General features: G+C 41.8%; 1 protein-coding gene across 4 annotated transcripts in view; it reads right to left on the bottom strand.

The window, feature by feature from the left end:
* SYNE3 (spectrin repeat containing nuclear envelope family member 3) overlaps window positions 1–21,591 on the bottom strand; it is a 64,763-nt gene that overhangs the window by 25,394 nt on the left and 17,778 nt on the right. For 3 of the 4 annotated variants that reach the window (XM_030274925.4, XM_030274924.4, XM_030274923.4), the window contains exons 2-13: window positions 18,126–18,283; window positions 14,994–15,166; window positions 14,271–14,580; window positions 9,184–9,345; window positions 8,118–8,462; window positions 6,816–6,952; window positions 4,750–4,897; window positions 3,831–4,013; window positions 3,435–3,578; window positions 2,351–2,485; window positions 1,240–1,401; window positions 360–520 (exon numbers count right to left, since the gene is read on the bottom strand). In XM_030274925.4, coding sequence (XP_030130785.3) covers window positions 360–520; window positions 1,240–1,401; window positions 2,351–2,485; window positions 3,435–3,578; window positions 3,831–4,013; window positions 4,750–4,897; window positions 6,816–6,952; window positions 8,118–8,462; window positions 9,184–9,345; window positions 14,271–14,580; window positions 14,994–15,166; window positions 18,126–18,269 — 2,204 coding nt within the window. In that variant the 5' untranslated portion in view covers window positions 18,270–18,283. Of the gene's footprint in view, window positions 1–359; window positions 521–1,239; window positions 1,402–2,350; window positions 2,486–3,434; window positions 3,579–3,830; window positions 4,014–4,749; window positions 4,898–6,815; window positions 6,953–8,117; window positions 8,463–9,183; window positions 9,346–14,270; window positions 14,581–14,993; window positions 15,167–18,125; window positions 18,284–21,125; window positions 21,145–21,591 lie in introns of those variants that run through there. The other variant, XM_072930375.1, reaches the window with a different exon arrangement.

The raw sequence follows: 21,591 nt of genomic DNA on the forward strand, positions 1-21,591 counted from the left end.
GGAGGCATCTCCAAGGAGAACAGGAAGATGAGGCAGAGCAGCACAGGTCACCCAGGCTATGACAAATCTCCTCTGACACAGACTGGCAGTGCAAGAGTGAGCCAGGTGATAAGACACTGCCTACTCCAACATGAGGTAAAGGAAGATTCACAGACATTGTGGTTCACAGGATCTTAACAAGGTTTTCTTAAAAGTCATGATTTTCAGTTTACAAACAATTAAATAAAATCCCATCTTACTTCTAGCATTTGTGGTATGGCTGCTCACTTTCAGAGCACAGACCTCAAGTGTGTCTGTTCTTACTGCAGTAAAAAGAACCCTGTTGAAGGGACATAAGGAAGACCTACATGAACACTTACCCAATTGCCATCTCCTTCAGTGATTTCCATGACTCCTTCAGCTGATCCAGCTCTGCCTGGACATGGGCACTCTCCTCTGGAGAATTCTCCATGACCAACTGGCCATGAGTTTCCACAAGGTGCAGCTGGACCTCCTTATCTGGAAACTCAGCCAGCAATCTCTGAAATGCAAAGCCCTGACAATTACTCCAAGGTATCCTGGGTAAAGTGGAGGCTATGTCAGACTGAAGGCCATGTTCAGTCCAGGACTATGCTGGTTTTGTTTGCTCTAGCTAGAACATACCGAGAGGGAAAAAAATATGCTGTGGATGCTTCCAAAGAGCCAACATAGGTCAAAGAGCTGATGGGGGGACTTTGAGGGTGCAAGCTGTCAACACACCCCCTTCTGTAGCCTTCCCATGAAAGATTTTGGTTACCCACATGAAGGCAACAGCTGCCAGCTGAAGTATCCTACTAGAGTGAATTTAACATGCAAAGTACTGCTACACAGGAAAAAGCTGGCAGCTTTGGAACAGCTCAGTTCAACAAGTAGAAGGCCAGCTAAAATGGCAGGAATCTTCAATATACTGATGGGTACACACAGGCAAAGGCAGGTATTGTTCAGAGAGAGCACCCTGACAGGAACAGACCACCACAGATGGATAATAATTTATCCATCTCAACACTGCTTACTCATTTTGACTACTCTTGTCTGTTACATGGCCCCACATCCCACAACACAGGGCAAAGAAGACAGGCAACAGCAGCCAACATTTATTGAAGTAGAAACACACATCATTACTCTCCTGAACCAGGAAATCCTCACTAGAAACCCCCACTCTTAATGTCTGAATGCTGCAAAGGAAATAATTAACATGCTAAACTAAGATGCTTTTCTCACCTCCAAGTCTTCCAGCCTGCCCTCGGTGTTCTGCTCTCCATCAGCATCCTGGCAGGAGTCAATCTTCTCCCTGGTTACTGAGATCCACTGCTGGAGGTCAGACAGTTTGTCATTATATGCCCAATGCTTCTGAACATGGTCTTCACTCTGCTGTATCATCATCTAAAAATGATAAAAATATGTCAGCAACCAAAGACAGACCAAAAGCACTTTCTTTACTGGCTCTAACACTATGATGGGCACAGAACCTCATGGGCAAAAAGGAAAAAAGCAGCTATTAAAAACCTATCCTTTTAGCATCAGTGGTGGGGAAAACACCTCCAAGCTCCTGCAGGCCTGAATTCAACCACACGGTGGGGTATTAAGAACTAGAATAGCTCCCTTCCTTCTCAGGGAATAGAGAATATACAAAAAACCCAGGGTTTTTGTGCCCCAGTCAATATCAAGTACATCTTACACTCCCTGAATCACAAATGATTGTACAGACTTGTTTGGCAAAAATTCAGTTCCGTGGTAAATGGGATGATTGAAACAAACTAGAATTCATAGTGCATGTTCAGGTAACACTTTAACACATGTCGTTTTAAGTGAGCTGCATAGCTAAGGTAACTTTATGAGCTCTTCTTCTGACAATCTTCTGAGATTGCTCTGAGGGTCATTTTATAGGTATGTTTGCAAGCTAAAAAGTGCTTCAGGACAAAGCATGTATTTGTGCAATCACAGCACTTTTCTCTCATTAACTTTTAGGTCACAAATCCATAAAACCCCCAAACACTTTGGTACAAAGTCCCTCTCCGACAATCTGTGAAGTGCAAGCACCACCATGAAAATATGAGTTTTTCTGGTCAGAAATCTCAGGTCCACTCCAGAAACAGTTTATATAGGCATAAAATCCATGTGGATGGCATCCTCTCCCCAAGGGAGATCACATTAGAGATAATCAGAGAAACCTGGAAGAGTTATCAAAGTCTTAAGAATTCAGTGCTTTCTTTCCCTGAAATGAAAATATCTGTCACTCAAAGCATGTAATGTCATATCCTCAAAGATGTTTTAAAATATTTTTTAATAGAAGCAACTGACAACTCCCCTGGCAACTAAAAACTTATGTTACCTCCAGTGATCTCTTCAGGGCCTGAGAGTCAGATGAAAGTTGGTTCATTTCATGCCTGTGTGTGGTGTTTGACTGAACAAGCTTCTCTACCTCCTCCATGTGAATTGCAAGCTCTGCCAAGTCATCTTGGATCATCTGCAGAGCAAAAGACAGATTCCATATGTGCAGTGTGCTACGTATGGCATGGACTTTCAAAAACGTATACCAAAGGTAGATTCATTTGACAGTGTGAGGAGAAAAACACCCAACAACAACCACTGTCATTAAGAAAATGAATTGCTTTGATGCCTAGGAGTAAATTTTTCTGAAAAAAATAGTTGGATGTCCTTTACATGTTACTGGGAGGTAACAAAGAAGATAAGTTGCTGAGACGTGCCAAAGGAGCCATAGTATAACCAGCAAAGAACTGTGGTGACAACACCCCTGTGGTCACCAAGGATGAAGTGCCACAGTACAGGTGAACCATCACAGCTCACCATGGCAGTCACATCCCCTCTCCTTCTCCTCCTGCTTCTCTGTCCCCTCTCCCAGGTATGTAATCCCACTGTATGCACTGAACAGGCTCTACTGCATGTTGGACCCTTTGCTGAACCATTTCAAAACACTAAACAAAAAATTATAATCTTTTCCCATTATATTTTTCTTATCTTGGACAGCTGAATCAGCCATGGAGTAAATCCAGCATTTGTCACAGCTAAGTGACAAAGCAAACAGCAGAAAGAGGAGGCTACAGAAGGAAGTGGAACAATGGCAACTCTTCTGAGGAAGTTAACCTGAACCAATCTATCTTGTGCAGTTTCACTGCTAGTGGGAAGTGTCAGGATACACTGTCTTTAGCAATTAAACTAGCCCAAGAAGGTGTACCACCAACGGCTTCCAGCTGCTTCTTCCTTCCCTCAAGCTCAGTTTGCCAGTGCTTCATCTGCACTGCTTTAATTTCATTCATTCGTGCTATAAACTGGACCAAATGAAATTATCCAACACACAATCAAGGGGGAAGGTACTGAATTCCCAATGCTAAGAAAATATGAACAGGAACCACAGTTAGCTGAGGACAACATAGCCAAACAATACCGTAATGTACCTGAAGTCTCTGGAGTTGTGTCTTTTTACCCAAGAGGTCAGGCTGTGGTTCCTTCTCCAGATCTAATTTGGCTTTGATGGCAGATAATTTCTTCTGCAATGGTGCAAAACCAGCATCAAAGTTCTTATGTTGCAATATCAAATTCTAGATGGAGAAATAAGAAAACAGGTCCAGAATTCAACCTATAACCCTTGGCATTATGTTTTGTCAATATCTCCTTCACATTCAGAACAAACACTGAGCTACACTATAAAACAGACAACATATTTATTTGAATATTTGATCAACCTAGGAAAAGGGATTAGTACTAAATTTATATGTATAAAACTGGCTTAGTAAAGACTTCATCTTTGTCTTTATCACAGGCAAAGACAGTATATGGGTTTTGTAGTTCACCTGGAGTTTGCTCTTCCTTTGCAGCAGATTTTTGTGTAGAACTTCTCTCTCCTTTGAAGCTTCAGCTACTTCTTGAAGAAAAGACTGTGCTTTTTCCTCACCAAGGACATTGTTTAGCATATCTTTCTTTAGCTGTAACGTCATCAACTTCTCTTTGAAATGGGAGCTTTCAGCTAGAGCAGCCTGGAGGAGAAAAGTTATTCCAGTGAAATCATACAAAAAAAAAAAAATCATATAACAATATTATTCTCACACAAGTCACACAACCAAAGCAGTATGACAAAGTCAAGTAGAAACAGCATGCTGGAGCAACAAGGGGTAACAGAAGGTACCTGGACAGAGCCCAGTTAAAGGAAAAACCTTCCTGATAATGCTAGAGGCACCAGGGCTGCATCCATTTTGTGAACAGAAAGAAGGTAAGCTGTACTTATGGAAAGAGTTGTCTGTGCAGAGGAGAGGCCTAAACAACCAACAGAAAGGACAGCTTGAATGCTCATCCTGAGGATAAATTCCATCCCTGTTCACAGACACATTTATTCTGGAGATCACAGGGATGACAAAGTAACAAACACACCTTGCTGGGCACATGCACTAATTGTGCATTTTAATCCCGCATCTATAGTACCACATAATTCTTTAAAAGACTCCACAAACTTCCTATCCAGGGAGATCTGGGTTAATGTTAAACAATATTATCATTATTGTTAAAGATATCTAGCACTTTCTGCAGCCTGCTCAGCTGACAACTCCAGTTAACCAAATGGAAGGCAGAAATAAGACAGAGTGCTACAGCTGGAGCCAAGCAAAGAGCTCCATCCCCACTGTGGGTTTTCCTGCCACACTGGCAGGACCTTCCAGCTGCTGCTGCCTGCAGGCTTGGTCAAACCCACATTTCTGAACTTAGCAGCAGCTTTGCTACCTCAATGTGAGCCAGTTCTGGCTCTGAAGTCTCCAGCAGCATCTGGACCGACGGCTTCCACTGTGCAAAACTTTGCAGGGGATTTTGGATGAGTCTCCACAGCTGGGTTTCTGTATCAGCGCTCATTTTAGAAGTCTTGCTTCTAACACTGTAAGGATAAAGTGACAACCAAGAGAAGGATTATGAAGAAATCCAAGCCCAAACATTCTATTCTTCAAGGCATGAATTAACACAATACTGGGGTGTAAACCATAGACAACACAAAAGCCTCAGTCTGTTTTACTGCCTGAGCCTGCTGCTGCGCACTAACAGCTGCTCTGTCAGTCAGAGACATCTGACAAACTTTATTTAGATGTTGTAGGACACATTTGTCTTTTGTGCAGCTGTGTATCAGGAGCTACTTTGCTTTTTCTAGTAGCCAGCAGTCTTCCCTTGTATGTATATGATCTTTCTTGGCTGCTGTCACCAGAGTGATTTAACAAAGCATGTTATTGGAGCAGTCTCACTAACTCATGGGAGGAACAAATCATGAGTGATTAGAATGTAACTGCAGTTGCCTGTAAAAAACAAGGGTTTTTTTCTTAAAAAAATTACATTAAAAAGTCTTTGATAACTTGATGTTAACACAAAAAGAGAAAAAAAATTTTTTCAGATACAATTATTTTAAATTTTGCAGAATCACTTGAATTTATATTAGTACATAGAGGTGATTCTGATAAAAAACCCCTTTTTATTTATGTATTTGTATCAACATACATACACAGCTCTATTACTGGGAAAAAAAAATTAAATCAGCAAATCTTCAATGAATATCCAGGCTTCTCTAAAAAAGAACACAGCCCAAACACAGCCAAGAGACAAGGCCCAGCAGTGACACACCCCATGCGGCTGCCTCCTGTTTTTCTCAAATTGCCTGACCTCCCAGTTTGCAGAATAGTGCCTGATTTGGCAAAATGCAGCCCAAACTTTATGCTCACAGGGCAACAGTATCTTGCAAACTCATAAGACAAGCAGGTGAGAGCAATGCCAGTCAGGATCAATACTGCTTTTCCATAAAACCAGAAACAACAATCTTACCTGTGTCACTGGGCCATGACGGGGCTAAACAAAGGAAAGTTTGCAGAAGCCAAAAGTTGTGCAAATAGAAAGTTCTGACTTAACACATCCTCTGCCATTTGCTCTGCTGCCCCTGACAGGCTCAGTGGGAAGCTGCCAGATTTCCCAAAAAAGCTTTAAGAGAAGCTGGCAAAGAAGCAGCTGCCATTTTCTACTCAGAGGCAAGTCTCCTGCCTTCTTTGCTCCTCTCTCAACTTTGTTTACTTGCTAGCTTTTAAACTGAAATCCTCTCACAATGACCTATAACCCTTCCAGCAGGACAGCATACCGTGCACAGAAGGAAATAAGCTGGGATACAGGAAAAGAACTGACCTTCTTTTTTCCCTTAAAAAATGATCCTTTCTTCTAGTTTGCAAAATTTGCTGCAGCTTCTTTACTTCCTGATTCCAGGCAGCCTGGAAACGGAAACACTGAAGTCTGGGAGAGGCTAAACTTTCAGAGTTTCCAACCCAAGGCAAGTTGAAAACAGGAACATGCATATAAGCTGCCAGGAGAAGGGGAATAAACTCTGCCAAATAATTGCTAAGGCTGGTGAGTCACAGCAACAAACTCAAAAAGGGAGGGCCATAATTCTTCTGAACCGTTTACTACCACAGCTCCTGTCCTGATTTTCTAGTTGCTAGCATGACAGGCAAGCAAAATACATAAATTATTATTATAAAATGCTAATTCGATCAAATTAGCTGCCAACAATCTAATTTTCTTCAAACCATACACAACCTTAATGATGTAAGATCATTGCTTGAAAATGACCAGGAGCCTCCAGTTCCTAGCAAATGGCTAAAATTACAGCTTTTGAAAAATAGAGGCAGATGTAATTATCAAAAGTTTTTTTTTTTCTACCCATCACATACAATTGAATTGCATATCACTTTTTTTTCCCTAGGCCCCTGACAATTCCTGAGGGAAGATTCCCCCCAGCTGCCCACCATAATCAGACTTCCCAGTACCTTTGATACTGCTGTATTGCAGAGACAACACTCTCAGCGTGTGGCTGCACATCTTGGGAAAACCGTAGCAGCTCCTTAAGCTGAGCCTTCAGCCTCTCAATCTTTGACTCTTCTGCAGCCAGAGCTGCTCTTGTTGCCTTAATTATAAAAATAATGAACAGATCACACCTTATGTAGTGTCTGGCATATGAAATAAGAAGTAAGGCTGTGTCTCAGGGTATCACAAATCCCCTTTCAGTGGCTTTTTTCCTGGTTAAAAGGAATATGGTCTTTGCTAAGACAGAAAACATTCTCAGCAACAGGCTTTTTTTTCAGCAGGCTCTCTCTCCTTCCCTAACACTACCCAGCCTCTGCATCTGATCTGCAGGGTTCACTGTTTGAACAGAGTGAATCCCAAACAGGGTTTCAGTTCACTGATTGCAGTATATAACATGAGCTGCATTTTTGGAGCAGTCTTAAAAGCATCTGTTTAAAAGCCTCAACAGATCTTTCTCAGAGACTCACATATAGAGAATGTTAATTCTAGGGTGACTCAGGGAAACAAAACCAACTAAAACCCATGCAAATGTAGCTGGATTGAACCAGTCTGAATTTTTTTGATCCTTTTTGCATATACTTTTCCCAGTTAGTCCTGAATAGCCCTAGACATACACACAGCAATGAAAGGCATTTTGAGAACTGATAACAAATGCAAAACCAGCCCTCAAGAGAAAACGAGTAGTAAAGATTCTTATCTACTTAATGTGTGACAGTTCTTTCCACACTCATTTTTGCAGCAGATTGGTTTTGGTGTAAATATTGGATTGCTACAATCTTGGAACTTCTTAGTACTGATGATGTGTCTGCTAGTAAAGGAAGAGAGGTGCCTCTTTTACAGAGATGATGGATATGACATAGCAATGGTCTTACCAAATACCTCAGAAATATGTGTACTTGTGTCTGTGAATGCACTTGTGTCTGTGTATATATATAGTCAGTGAGGCATTAATTTCCTGCTTCTTTTTAAGTGGAGCAAATTGTGTTGTTTGCTCTGTATTGTGCTCTTTTTGCATATGATCCCTTTGAACTCTAGGCACAAACTCCAGCGCATCCTCCAAGCCTGCTCCTTCTGTGCAGTGTAAGATGAAGGCTGGGGCAGTTGATTCCATTGTTGGCAGTCACATTTTCCTCAGTGTGCTTCACACACACTCATCTCTATTTCCTTATCATCTCTAACCAATGGGACAGGTATCTTTTGGATGTGACTATGCATGTTCAGTCTACAGCTACGCTTGATCCTCCACACGAAGGATAACAACTTACATTGCATTTTTTCCACAGAGTTACAAACTCATCTTCAGTCTTTTCTCCTTCCCCAGGATCCAGGTCATTTTCTAGTCTCTGTAGATCTTTCCTCAGCTGCTGGATGTCTGCTTCTAATTGTCTGGCTTGGGACTCATAGGCACTTTCAGACTGTTGGATCTTGAGCAATCTTTCCTCCTCCTCACTACTCAGCAGTTTCAACTTCTCCAAGGCTTTTCTAAGCTCTTCAAGTTCATCCTTCAGTCTTGCAGATCCAAGTGGAGAGGTATTCTGAATCACCTCTGCACACTGACTTTCAAGGTGCTTCCATTTCTTTCCACCACTCCTAATGTCTTTGGCAATTTCCTGCAAAAAGAAGTTAAATAAAAATTATCTGCAGGAATGGGAAGCTGGGGAAAGAGCTGAAACTAGTAGGAAAAAAGACCACCTCTCCTGGTTGTACGTATTTTGGTTTTCACTTCTTATTTCCAAATATGTCTTTTTTCAAGTGACCAGAAGCCAGGGTTAGTCTGCCTTCTGAGTAATACTAATTGCCATTGATACTGAAAATATTGGTTTTCATTAATGCTTACTACCTGAGATCCCTGACAAAGAGAACAGGAGCTGCAGGCGCTAGACATATATTAATAGTAGGATCTCAGAGATTTTAAGTTAAACATTAAAAGCATTGGCATGAGTGCAAAGGATATTGTTCTCAAAACTGGTATTTTCATCACCACTTCTAAACTATCAAAAATTGTGAACCCTTAGGGTCTATTTGGATCATGTTTGCCAAATCTGATTTATTTAAACAAGATTCTCGAAGAATCACATAACCATTGGAGCTCAGGCTTTAAGAAAAACAAACCAGACCAGTTTGTGACTCATACTGGAAGAACCATACATACAAACAGTTTCAGGACTTCATACAACTCATCTGCCCTAGCCCATGCTAAAATCACCATCTATTTTGTACGTGTAATTCTTTTCTCAAGGACACCTTTGTATGGTTTGAGCAACACATATGGGTTCATATGTGAAAAACACACAATTCTAACTCCTTGTAGGAGCTATATTGTTCAAAGACCTTCAGTGCTTTTAGTTTGTCCTCTGTTGAAGACTTGGTTGCTTCTCCAATGCAGCAATTTAATCTCTCTGTGACACCACTCAGCCACGACTGGAACTGGTTGACACTGGTGCTGTACTGCTCATGTTCCTTGGTTATTGTTTCAAGCAGTTTCACTCTGTTCTGTAACAAGAGACATCAGAAGTGGTGAGGACTGTGCTTATTTGGCTCTTTACCTTGTAACCCAGAATTTATAAACAAGACTCCCTTTTCACAAGCCCCCATAACACCTGGCCTCCACAGGAATTCAAAGTTTACCTCGAGAAACAGAATACAAAAGTACACAAAGGCTTGCTCCTGTCTGAATTTTACTGCAGGCTCTCAATGTCTAAGTCTCCAAGAACACAAACTGCAAAGCCCCGTCAGCTGAATTTCTCTTTCAAAAACTTCCTACTCTCTCATTAGAAAAGACACAGAAGTTTGTTTCTGATTTTCACTTTGAGATACAAGCAGTTACATTCCTCTTTTGGGTTAAAAATAAAGACGAGCACATCTTCCTTATCTCTCAAAATGAAAAAAAAGAATGCAGTAGAGGCATGAAAATTGTTTTAAACTGTTCATTATTTAAACAGACTGCATTGAAAATGAGCATCACCTTCAACTGTATAGTCCAGGCACTTTTGTACTTACTTATCAGGTCATAAACTATTCCGTGGTGGTATCACAGACCCTGGAAGCAAATTCAAGCCAATGGAAAGCAGGCTTCATTTTTCAAGTTACTGCCTGTGCAGCCTATAACCAAGAATTGCTGAATTTACAAGGGCCTGCACATCATGAGTTGCTGCCTGCTGATCCAGTCTGGCACTCCTCACAAGTCAGAGTCACATTTGCTCAGACTGGCCTCAGTTTGCCAGCCCAAGTTCAGACCTTTTTGATTTTGACACAAATCACTTGCTCTGTTGTTTCACTAGTATAATAGTCAACATAAGTATTATCTTCTTCCAAATCAGACTGATTTTTTCCTTGCCCTTCTCCAGCTGGCATGGAGAGCAATTGAGGTACACTGTGGTTATATTAGATGTAAAAAAATCATTCCTTGTGCAATCCATTTAGTGCTTGCAGCATGCTTGAAAGCACGCTTTGCTCTCCCAGACAATGGTCCAAGTTTCATTTTGTGTAATACAGGACACAGCACTGGCCCCTGAGCAGCTGCCCTCCAGGGCAAGTAGAGTGACAGCTGCAATGATGGGTAGAGCTGAAAAGTCCCCTTTGCATTTCCCTTGGCCCTGTGAGGCTCTGGAGATGTCCCCACACCTGTCAACCTGCCTGAGGTGGCAGAGCCATGTCCATTCTGTCAGCCAGGCCAGCAGCATCCCCTGTGTGCTGGGGATGGAAGTCCCTCTGGGACTTTCCCTTCACCTTTGGGACAAGGTAGGCCCATGGTGCACTACAAAGCTACCCCCCTGCAAGTGGAACACCACCAGCCTGTTTTTCACACTGCCACTTCAGTCTCTGCTGACTTTTGCAAACCCTGAGTGACTCCCCTCAAGTTAGTTGACTTACTGTGGGACAAAGGAGGAACAGCTAAGGGACAGTTGTTTCCCACAGAGGATGAAATGCTGCCTGTTTATTAGAGCATGACCTTTAATAGCACCAGCCATACACAGGTTTGGATGAAACCAAAGGGTAGAATTATGACTGCAGACTTCCGTGGCCAAGATGTATCCAGCAGAGCACCTCACTTGCTAAATCCCTGTGTGTCAATTCTGAAATCTGCAGAGGCTAAACAAGTCATGCTTCGACCTCAAGTCAAGGATCTGAAGAAGACAACCTTACAGCAGTGTAAAAGGGCCACACAAAGTGACTCAAGTCAGGCTAAGCTTATTGACTCCAGGGAATTAGATTATTTTACTGGCAGAAGTTCCAAAAGGCATAAATCAGAATATCAAAGCAGAGATGTTGTTAAGCTCAAAAATCTTAGGCCGATATACAGAGGGGTTCAAAAGGAAGTCAGAACAACCTACCCATGGCCAACTAGAATAAAGGAATAAGCAGTCTGGGTGACTGCTGGTCTGTGATATCAAGGAATAGATGCCATGGATCTGGACAGACTGTGCTAGTTGTCAGACAAAGGGCTTACAAAGAGTTGGCTAAGCAGGAGAACTTTCCAATGATGAAAAGTAAGGTATCACCTGCTCCTGTTAGTTTAGCTGTTTGGGGAGCAGCACAGTGTGAAACTCAACATCCACATTCACTAGGCCAAGGTGAGGAGACACAAAGCCAGGACATGGCCCTGTAAAGAATAACAGCACAGACAGGAAAGGAATGGGTTTGCCATGGGCTGCAGAGAAAGGGATGTGTCTGGGCAGAATATGCCCAGCCCTGGGTACTCAAGGAAGGCAGACAGAGGCTTAGAAAGCCCTCTGCCCTAAGCTCCCTTCACTGTCAGTGAAGTCAAATAAGCCTCCTCTGGAAGGCAATATAGAGCAGAAAAGGAAGTCCCTACTTTAAATCCCTCTGTGTACACAAAGCTCCTGTAGCCCTTCCTGGTGCTTTTAGTCTTACCTTTGGGGTACCTTTGCAAAGTATTGTAAGTATCTAGGTTTCAGTTAACAGAGACAACATAGAATGAAATTAATCTGATGTGCTCAGAAGTATTTAATATAATTCCTAAATATCAACGTCCGATATATCATAACTTTTCTTACCATCTTCAATCATCATTTATGTTGAAACATATAACATTTACCTCTACATATTTTTAATTTTCTGGGCAAGGGAAAGCATGTAGGACATGGCTGCCACATCTAAAAATATTCCTGTCTACGTAATTAAAAGATATGCTTTTAAAATTTGCAAATGTTAAAGACACATGTTGGCACTAAGGAAAAAAAAAAACCTCCCGCCATTTGTTCATACCAAAGAAGCAAGATCACAGGCAAGCCATTTAAGAAACACTGTCCAAGAGCCTGCCTTCTGATAGAGCTGAACAACTGCACAGGCTCTAAAAATGCTCTTCAAGCAGCAGTGTAATGTACAAATACCAGCGAGCCTGCTGCGCTCAGGCATTCAGCTGGGATCTGCAAGTCACATTTAGTCTGGCCTCTCATCATGTGAGGGGCCAGAGCAATCCCCTTACAACTCCTGTCTCTCATTCATTCATTCATTCCTCCTGCCCATTGGAAAAGGTGGCAGGGCTTCCCTCACAAGTGTTATACTTTCCAACACAATTCCCAAGGTGCCTGTAACCTTGGCATTAGATAATAAACTCCTCATTTACTTCAGTTGCAAAATCCAAGGCTTTCCAACTCCCTTCTTTGTTCCACACCTCCTGAAAGAGGGATTTCTTAGCTGGATTCTCTCACTCCATCCTTCTATGAAATGTGGTATTTATAACCAATGCCAAAGAAAAGCTTTTTCTAGTGTCTAGTTGGCTGGAAATATAAAGACATATTTTGTCTAAGCAGTATGAGCCACTTCCTGATCTCATTTACACCCGCACATATCCAAGTTGGTTAGAGAAATCACACTATGTAAAACCAGTCTCAGAGAGGTCACATTCTGGCTTTGAGTATTCAAATTACTTGTCTAAAAGAACAGCTTTATTAAAATAACTAATGACTGTCTCCAGCTTCAAAACCAAAGACAGTTTTGGTGAGGAGGGAGTGAATGATAATTTCAAATGGCAATCTAGACAGACAACACCTGAATTCCCAAGAACCTTCTTATTTGTATATCCAGATACCTTGTAATCAAGAGATCTACCTTTAAAAATAAATAATCAGGTTGAGGCCCAAGTCTGCTGGTGACTTCTCTGCGGCAGCTGGAGCTACAGAATTTCCAAACATACTCTAGATTTTGGAGAGACATTAGCAGTAGTTGTATATTTATGGCTAGAAAAGTATAACTACATACTCACAAAAGATGCCAGAATAGGGTGTTTTGGTCACTTTTGGGGCTTGGGGTATTTTACTCCAAAAGAGAAAATGTATCTATGGGGCAAGCAGGGAAATGGAACAAGCATCTGAATGTCGTTGTTCTTACAGTGTGATCTGAAGCTAACTTTGTACAACAGCATCCAGGGAGGGAAAGAATCCATCACTGTCAGGGTCCAGTTTTGGACTGGTGTGTAGATGTGGAAATTAATAAAAGGCAGCATTATAACAGAGGCAGACAGCAGAACCAATGTAATCAAAATTATTTCTATTTGCACCAGGTAATTCCAGCCTGTGAAATTCTGGAACCCACTATGACCAAAAAGTAGGTTTTAATTTCTATATGTTTGGTATAGATGTATCTATATATATATATATAATATCCCTTTGAGTATTTCTATCGATTTGATTAGTAAGAAATTGAATTCTTCTGCCCATCCACAGATGTCTGCCCCTCAGCCTTACCACATGGTCTAATCCTGTCTTTATTTGAGTTTTAGAAGTTAAAAGTACAAGCATTTTCTGAAATCTTTACTCAAAAATAGGGTGAAAGGAAATCACCAGTACTAAAAGATGAAGCAGGATGTCTTAAACCAGCCCATCTAACAACTGTTCAAGCTGGAAGATTGGTATTGGGCAAGAATTAGTGTGCATGAAAATCTTTCAGATAGTGGAAGTGGCCACTGAGCAAGTGTTGGGCCAGAGCTGACTCCCACCTCTGTGTTTCCCAGTTCTGCAGGCAGGGAGGGCAGCTACTTCCTCCAGCAAGGCTGTGTCCTTGTAATAATCCCTGGCTCCTGGAATGGGTACTCTGCATCTGGTTATACATGAACCACTAATGTGCTGAAAGATGAGGCACAATTCAAACTTTATACAGAGATGTCCTAAAGCAGTACTCACTAGGTCACAGCAAGCAGCCTGCAGTTACTTTACAGCAACACACTGTAAAGCACCACGTAAGAGCATCCCAATTAACATCACCCCAGGACAACAGCTCATCTTGGGACTCGACAATTGTTTCAAACAGTCCACTGACTGAAAGAACAGGGGTCCTTAGGTCTGATTCGTTTTGCAGCCCTTCCAGGTAAGCCCCATCACTCAAGAGGTAAACAACAGGAGGAACAAGTAGCAAACAACACCACAGACGGGAGGAATTTGAATTTATAAGTGTACCTGAGCTTCTTGTCTGATTCCTTCATATTCCACCCTCATTTTCTTCTGAGCATCCTCATCAACACTGGGGTCACCTATCCTGCTGAACAACGAAGCAGCTTCCTCCAGCAGCCTTTCCAGCAGGACTGACTGATTTAGGACATCATTCTGCAAAACCTGAGCATGGCTCAGCTGCCACTGCTTCTCCTTTAAGCCAAGCTGCAACTCAATGTCAGGCTCCAAGGTCACCCTCATGTTGTGAATCCACGTGTAAAACTCATTCTGGGCTTTCAGGTACTCACTCCAGTGCAGCCAGACCCACTCAATGCGGCTGTTGGGGAGAGCAAGAGAGAGGAGTTAGATGAAATGATGATGGGAGCAGTGGAGACCAACGATTTCAAAAGGCCTTCAAAGCAGCGCACAAGGTTCTCAGCAATTTTAACTTGCTCTGACTTCACGGGTTTGGATTCACTTCCCAGGCCCTCTCTGCTTTGAGGAGGAAATATTCTGTATAGGGTCCCCATGCCTGACCAAATTCATCATTCCAGGCCATGGGGTGGGTGGGTCAGGTTATGAAGGCAGAGCCCTGAGGTCTGACTGATCCTCTCTCCCAAAATGCTCATGGGACTGGGATTAGCAGGGATTTGCTATCTACAATCCAGGGAGCAGAGAGAAGCAGGAAGCACATTATGAAAGCATGAGGAAATAGCTGCCTCAACACACCCAAGAGTGTGTTTGTCTTACCTGTGGCAATGAGTAATGTATATGGCTGTCTCTTCCCACAAGGCTTTAATGTCTTTCAGTTTAGAGAGTACCGCATGCTTCTTATCCTCACTGATGCTGCGAAGAGCAGCATCTGCCTTCACAAGAATCAAGTCCATTTTCAAGCTGCCTTCTGGTTCCAGTGCACGTATTTTCTATGAGAAAAACAAATGATACTGAAAGCATGGAAAGAAAACAAGCATAATTGATGAAATGTAAACTTTGTTTTACCCAGGAATCATGAACTCATAGAATCATCTAGGTTGATTCTCACCTAGACCCTCACAACCATTGACTCCAGTTGTTACCTTGACACTACCACGGGATGGAAATGTTTCTCTACAACACAGATAATTAACCCTTCCCACCCAACTCCCTGCTGCAGTTTCTCCTGAAAGGAAAATAGGAATGTTTTTTCAGACATGGTCATTCTTAAACATCCTAAAGGACTGAATTTAATTGAAAACCAAACAGCAGTTGAAGAACATTTAAGCTAGCTACAAAAACCAGACCATCCTCTATGAAATGCCCGTGGTTGTGTTTCCATTGCTGTTATAAGGTTACAACACCGTGATGCCACAGGCCAGCTGCTCTTCCCCACCTGCCAAGGCACAAAGAGGCAACCTGCACAGGCTACACTGCAACCTCTCAATTTTAAGCTCTACTATAAGGAATCATGAAGCATATTAAAAAGGCTTCCTAGTGCAAATAAAAGTTGGCTTAGAAAAGAAGCCAAGAGAAATTAACTAGTGGAATTTTCTGCCTGTTACTAAATTTTGCTTTGACCCTAAATTGTTAAGTTATGAATTGGTGAAAATGTGTATCTTACACAAATAGGAATTCCAGGAACTGAAAGTGGAGTCATGTAATTTTAAGTATCCAGAGATGGAAAAATCAACACAAGTTCTGTACAATTTAACAGATTAATTATCCCCCAATTCAAATGTCAGCTTTCAACATTACTTTAGCCAAACTTCTGATACTATCAAATTAGCTTTTCTTGCTGTTCTTCCATAAACTCCTGGCAAACTGCAGACTTCCCAGTTTAGAGAAAAGGGCTTCTACATTGAAAACAGTAAGATTTTCAAAATCAGCGATTACTTTTGGTAAAATTAGGCCTATGGGATTTGATCATGTCAGTTATTGCAAAGGTGAGACAACTAAAAGGCGTTTGCACCTCCAGTCCCACATTCTGGGAAAAGCAAAGCCTGTTCTTTTGGCGTGTAGGCAGCACACCTGCACGTGATGTATAAACACTTGTTTGGAGAAATTATTTACTAAGAAAGGTGTGATTAATAGAATCCAGGGAAGCAGGGCAAAGGGCAGGGCAAAGCAAGAAAATACAAGCCACAGCTATCATCCAACAGGTACAGTGAAAGAGTTAAGCTGTATTCTAAGCCTGATCTTTTTCCAGCAATTAAAAGCAAACAACAGCTGGAGAGAAACCAGTGGCTGTACAGCCATTTTTCTTTTTCAAATCTGTTTTTTACATAGTTTGTCTCATTGGCTGACATTTTCACTACCAAATTAGCAGAAAATAAACCACAGGAAGGAAGCATGAAAAAAACCAAGCAAGCCAGGTGCAAAAAAAGAACATAAGACTAAACACTGGATTTGAAAACAGCCAATAGGGAAGCAGTGAGCACATGACGAGGACATTCAAGCTGGAGACAGAAGCCAAGCCCAGAAAGGAAGCAGGATGAAGGAGCAGGAGGTGGTTAAGGTACACACAGGAAGAAAGATGATGATTCTCCAAAGTCTGAGTTGAAAGAATTTCTTAACATGACTTTTTGCATGTTACAGACATCCTCTAAAGCCTACAAAAGTAAACAGGCTTCAGCAGTTCAGGCAATATCACATCCCCACAAATCTCTAGACCTTATAACTTATTATCTCTGCCATGAATGTTCTCCCTTTGCCAAACTGCCACTCTTCTACTAGAGCTCCTGTGTTTCTTGCATGTTTCTTGAGATTACACACAGCATAGTTTCCCAGACAAAAGGGTGGGATAAATAATTTAAGGTCAGAAAAATTAAACTATAGACCAAGATAAAATGCTTCCAGTTTTTAAGACTGACATGCAAATCTAGCATCATTCCATGAACAGTCTCTATATTATGCCACAGGCAAGATCCATCCTCCAATAAACCACAGTTAAGGAAAAAGGCTGAAGATATCACTGTAAACCACCCCATCATCCATGTAAGCCTGCAATGTTTTTTGTTAAACTTCAGAGGAGGCAGTCCAAATATAAGTAGATACACAAAAGGAGAGACTTTGGGGTAAATAACAACGGAAAAGATCTTGCCATTTAAATTACAGATTACTTAGAATGTAAGATAATAAAAGTATAAAAATAGTTTCAATGTTAGTCATAGAAAGAACACCACTCCTTCCAATGGTATAAATGGGACAAACAGGAGTGTTTCCTTCACTGAGATTACAAGACCTAGATAATATCTAATGAAACTGAAGTTAATGAATGTGAAATCACTGTAAGAGAGCAGGCATAATCTGCAACAGGATCTTGCTGAGAAGAATTATAAAACAGATTAAGTAAAACCAGGAGAAAATGAGAACTTTTACCTTTTCATTGAACAGATCATATAGGGGATCTGTAAATCCTGTTATCATCAGGGTTATGGAAAAGGAGAAAGGAATTACTCCAAGATGGCCTATTACCAGGACACTGCAATATTTTTCTATCAGTGCCAGAGTCCCGGAGGGGATGGAACACAAACATGATCTGATTCTTTTATACTATATGCTGGTTGTCTGCAAATTACTATGGTAATTGCAAGCAGCAACCAAATTGTTCCAGGCTTGAGCAGAGTGTAAACATTTTAACCTGCCAAACCTGCTGCTAGTGTTCCAAATCAATCTGAAAATCTTGGAAGACTGTAATATCAAATTGCCATCCTCTTTTTCTACATCTGTAAACAATTTTCAAATAGAAAATTTAAAAGAATACTGATGTGAACCCATCCACACAGGCCCAATGCTCCAGGGGCAGCTGACAATTTCCTGATGGAAAACTCCTGAGCTCCCAGCAATACCTGCTGTAACAACGGCAGCAGTGAGAGCCACCTCCGAATTCCATCGCTCTTCCCTTACCTCAGTCTCTCTCAGTCTGGCTTCTAGGGCAGATCGAGGTCCTTTGGTGTTGTCATTGATCCTCAGTCTCTCTTGGATGGCCTTCATCCAAGCTTCTGCATTCTCCACGCTGCTGTCAAATTCATCCTGTAGCTGCTGAGTCATCGCATTTGAAGAAGCTGAAAGGATAGGAAACAGGGAGGTAAGCAGGTTTTGGGTAAGACCTGAGCAGGAATGAAAGGCAATCCAAAGGAGAAAGAGAGAAAAGCTAATGATGTTATGGCTTTCCTTTTGAACAATTATACCGAAAACCAGCAGGCTGGTCAGTTGAGCGCAGAGAACATATTCACACTGCAGCTTTCCCAAATGAAAATATACCAGGAAACAAAAAGAAGGTGGAGAACTGTGGGAGGTTCCTTTACAGTGAACTGACAAACAGACTTAATTCAAAGTTTTTAAATGAGATTAATTTGGTGTTTATGTGTATTCCATATTAGCTACACCAAACACAAACACCTTCTGTTTCTTCCCAGAGTCATGTCAGTGGTTACAATGACTCTCCCAGTGCCCTTCCAGGCTCACGTACTGAGCATCTGACACCAGACTAACGAAATACTTTGGCACATGCTTAACTTAGAGGTGTATAAACTGCTGTTGTAGAGGTGTTAAAGCTGCTGAGATCAGGATCAGATGCTTAGACACTCAGTTAACTTCTTGTGCTGAGACCATGCAGAAGTTACCTGAATGCGCATGCAGTGAGTCTGGGGATACACAGACGATGGGAACTGGCCAGCAACTTCCAAGACAAACCACAAACAAGACTTCACAGGGGATTATCAATACTGGTGGATGTCTTCTTTTGCCATCTCTTTTACTCCTTACCAGGCTCCAAGCTTTTAATTTTGCCCTCCCTCTCTCCTGTTGCCCATTCCCAATCAGCAGGAACGTATGATGCTTGGTTGCTCTGTTAATGTCTCTGTTTAGAGCACAAGCTCTCCACTGCCCACACAGCTTCCTTTATGCCTGTACAATAGAGCAGAGCCATCCTAGGCTCACCCCTAGTACTGCTGGACTAAACTTGACTAATAAGGATGAGCACCCTGCAGGTCAGCTCCACTGAAGTGAACAGAATGAGATCCACTGCCATTCAATGGGTTTGGATCACATCCTACAACTACTGCCGGCCAAGCAGCCAGTGTTTTGTGGAAAATAAAATATTCTTCCTCTTTGTTATTCAGCACAAAGTCTGGAACTTAATTACTGAACCCAAGTTTGTTGTGCAGAATTCAGTTCTACAGAGCCCCTCAGTTTCCATGAAACGATTCATGTGGAAAAAAGCGCTCAGTGTGAGAGGCCTCCTGGTGAAGATGGACCAATGGTGGTTTGCAACCACCATAGCTCTCACCAGCTCAATCTTTACAAGGGAGATCCATCCTTCTGCTCATAAACAGAAAGCTCCTCACCATCCTGCCATGAGGTCAAAAGATTCATGCAATATTAGAGGTCCTTCCCTGCAGCTACCAGTGAGTTTTCTTCCACATTAGACCAGAGAAAACTAAGTGTCAGCATTCACAACAGTCTGAACTGTTGCTTCCTGGCTGTCAGCAGGCTTTCTACTCAACAGGTCCCAGAACAGAACTAAAGAACTGCAGAGCAGCTACTGCACCACCCATGGGGACAGCTGGAGCAGAGGATAGGGTCAGACCTCTGTGTGCAGACCAGCAGAGTTGCATTTGTGTGAAAGAGGGAATTCCTCCCTAAGTGAGACCTGTCAGGACAGAATCTAAGGCTGTAGCTCTCAGAACCTGAGAGTAGCTTTAAAAAGAATGACCTCACCTTTAAAAGTTTTAAAAATAAAACAGGATGTACTGGATTTAGTGAGGGTGGTGTGGCATGGGGTAGCTACTCCCTCTCTCAAATATAAAAAACATGACAAGATATATAATTAAAGCTAAAATAATTGACTTACATCACAGCAGTACTAAAGAGGAAGCCAGCTAATGGAGTAATGTTATTTTCAGTGGATTGCTAGATAGCCGTGTCCTTCTGGTTCAGAACTGACATTTCTGAACTACAATAATCAAGTTCTTGGAAAAGAGCACATATCTCACTGCAGCTCTAAAACCAACTCAATTTCATGTTAACATTTCTCACTATATCTGGCAGTTGTAGAGGGACTGTCCCCTAAAAATGTTCTTGTTACATACATACCTACATATATACATTTCTAGGCAAACAGTTTCTGAATGCTCAAGTATATTGGTGATTCCAAATTATGCTATTTTGAAACAAAAACTCATAGTGCATTTGCTGGATAGACCCTGACAAGAAGTGGCATTCATTTCCTAGGAGAGGTTTCTATTCCTGGCAACATTCATATCATATTTAAAATTGGCTTCAGTATTCCAGTCATGGAGAAGTCAATACAGAACATAATCTTATCCTAGTCCTATTTTCTTACAAAAAGTTGAGGACAATCTTAAATGGTTAAGAAGCAGTGGAAAACCTACTGTCATCCAACAGGAAGAAAATCCCACTCACACTGTGCCCTCATGCTGCTGCTTTCTGAGCACAAGGACTTTCTGTCAAAACCTCACAGTAACACAGCCTCCCCCAACCCACACAGAGTCAATCCACGTAAGCAGTCAACACAGGAAACCACAAGAAAAGTTATTTCAATATTAAGAGCACCAGCTTGCAGATGAAGAGAAACACTTTGCTACTCCAACTACAGGCATAAAACATCACTGACGGATTTTGACCAAGGAACTCCTGTATCTAGGACAGGAATTCCTGTATCTACCACAAATATAATTAAATTTAGCATGGACTCAATGCCCAGGTGGATTACATAGTAGTAACAACCTGCAATATCTGACATGGATTTTGAGACCTCCTGCACTCCCTCTGTGCAGGGCAGCACAAGCAATCGGCTACAGCGCCTGACTTGTTGTGGAACCCTTCCCAAGCACTAACAGCATGGTTTATACCTGCAAGGCAAAAGTATGATCTTTGACTTACTGTGTGCTTGGGAGGAAGAACAACTGCTGTCTATTCGAGATATACCAAGATCTGTAACTCCTTCGTAAATTCTTCTAAAGCTGGGACTAATGATTAGTGGATAAAAGAATCATCCAACAGCATTCACCACATTTCTGTTGCATCATTGGAACTAAAAGATTGAGCAATACTTCTGGAAAAATTAAGAAATTCTGGACCCTGATGAGCACAAAAAGCACACAGGAGACATAGTGGCTCCTGGAGCAGAGCTAAGCTGTAGAGCTGTGCAAAGCCATCATTCACGCACCAACCTGTAACAGCAGCAGACCATTAGGGACACTTGTACAGTGGTGCAACAGCCCCTGTTCCAGGCTCAGTCTCTGGGATCCACTGTGCCATGAAAGCCTTCCCTGAATCACTGGTAAAATACTCTCAGCAATGTGTACACTATTGTTTTTCTCACAGTTATTTTCAAATGCATCCAGCT

The sequence above is a fragment of the Taeniopygia guttata genome, chromosome 5 (assembly GCF_048771995.1).
Source record: "Taeniopygia guttata chromosome 5, bTaeGut7.mat, whole genome shotgun sequence".
Classification (NCBI taxonomy): Eukaryota; Metazoa; Chordata; class Aves; order Passeriformes; family Estrildidae; genus Taeniopygia; species Taeniopygia guttata.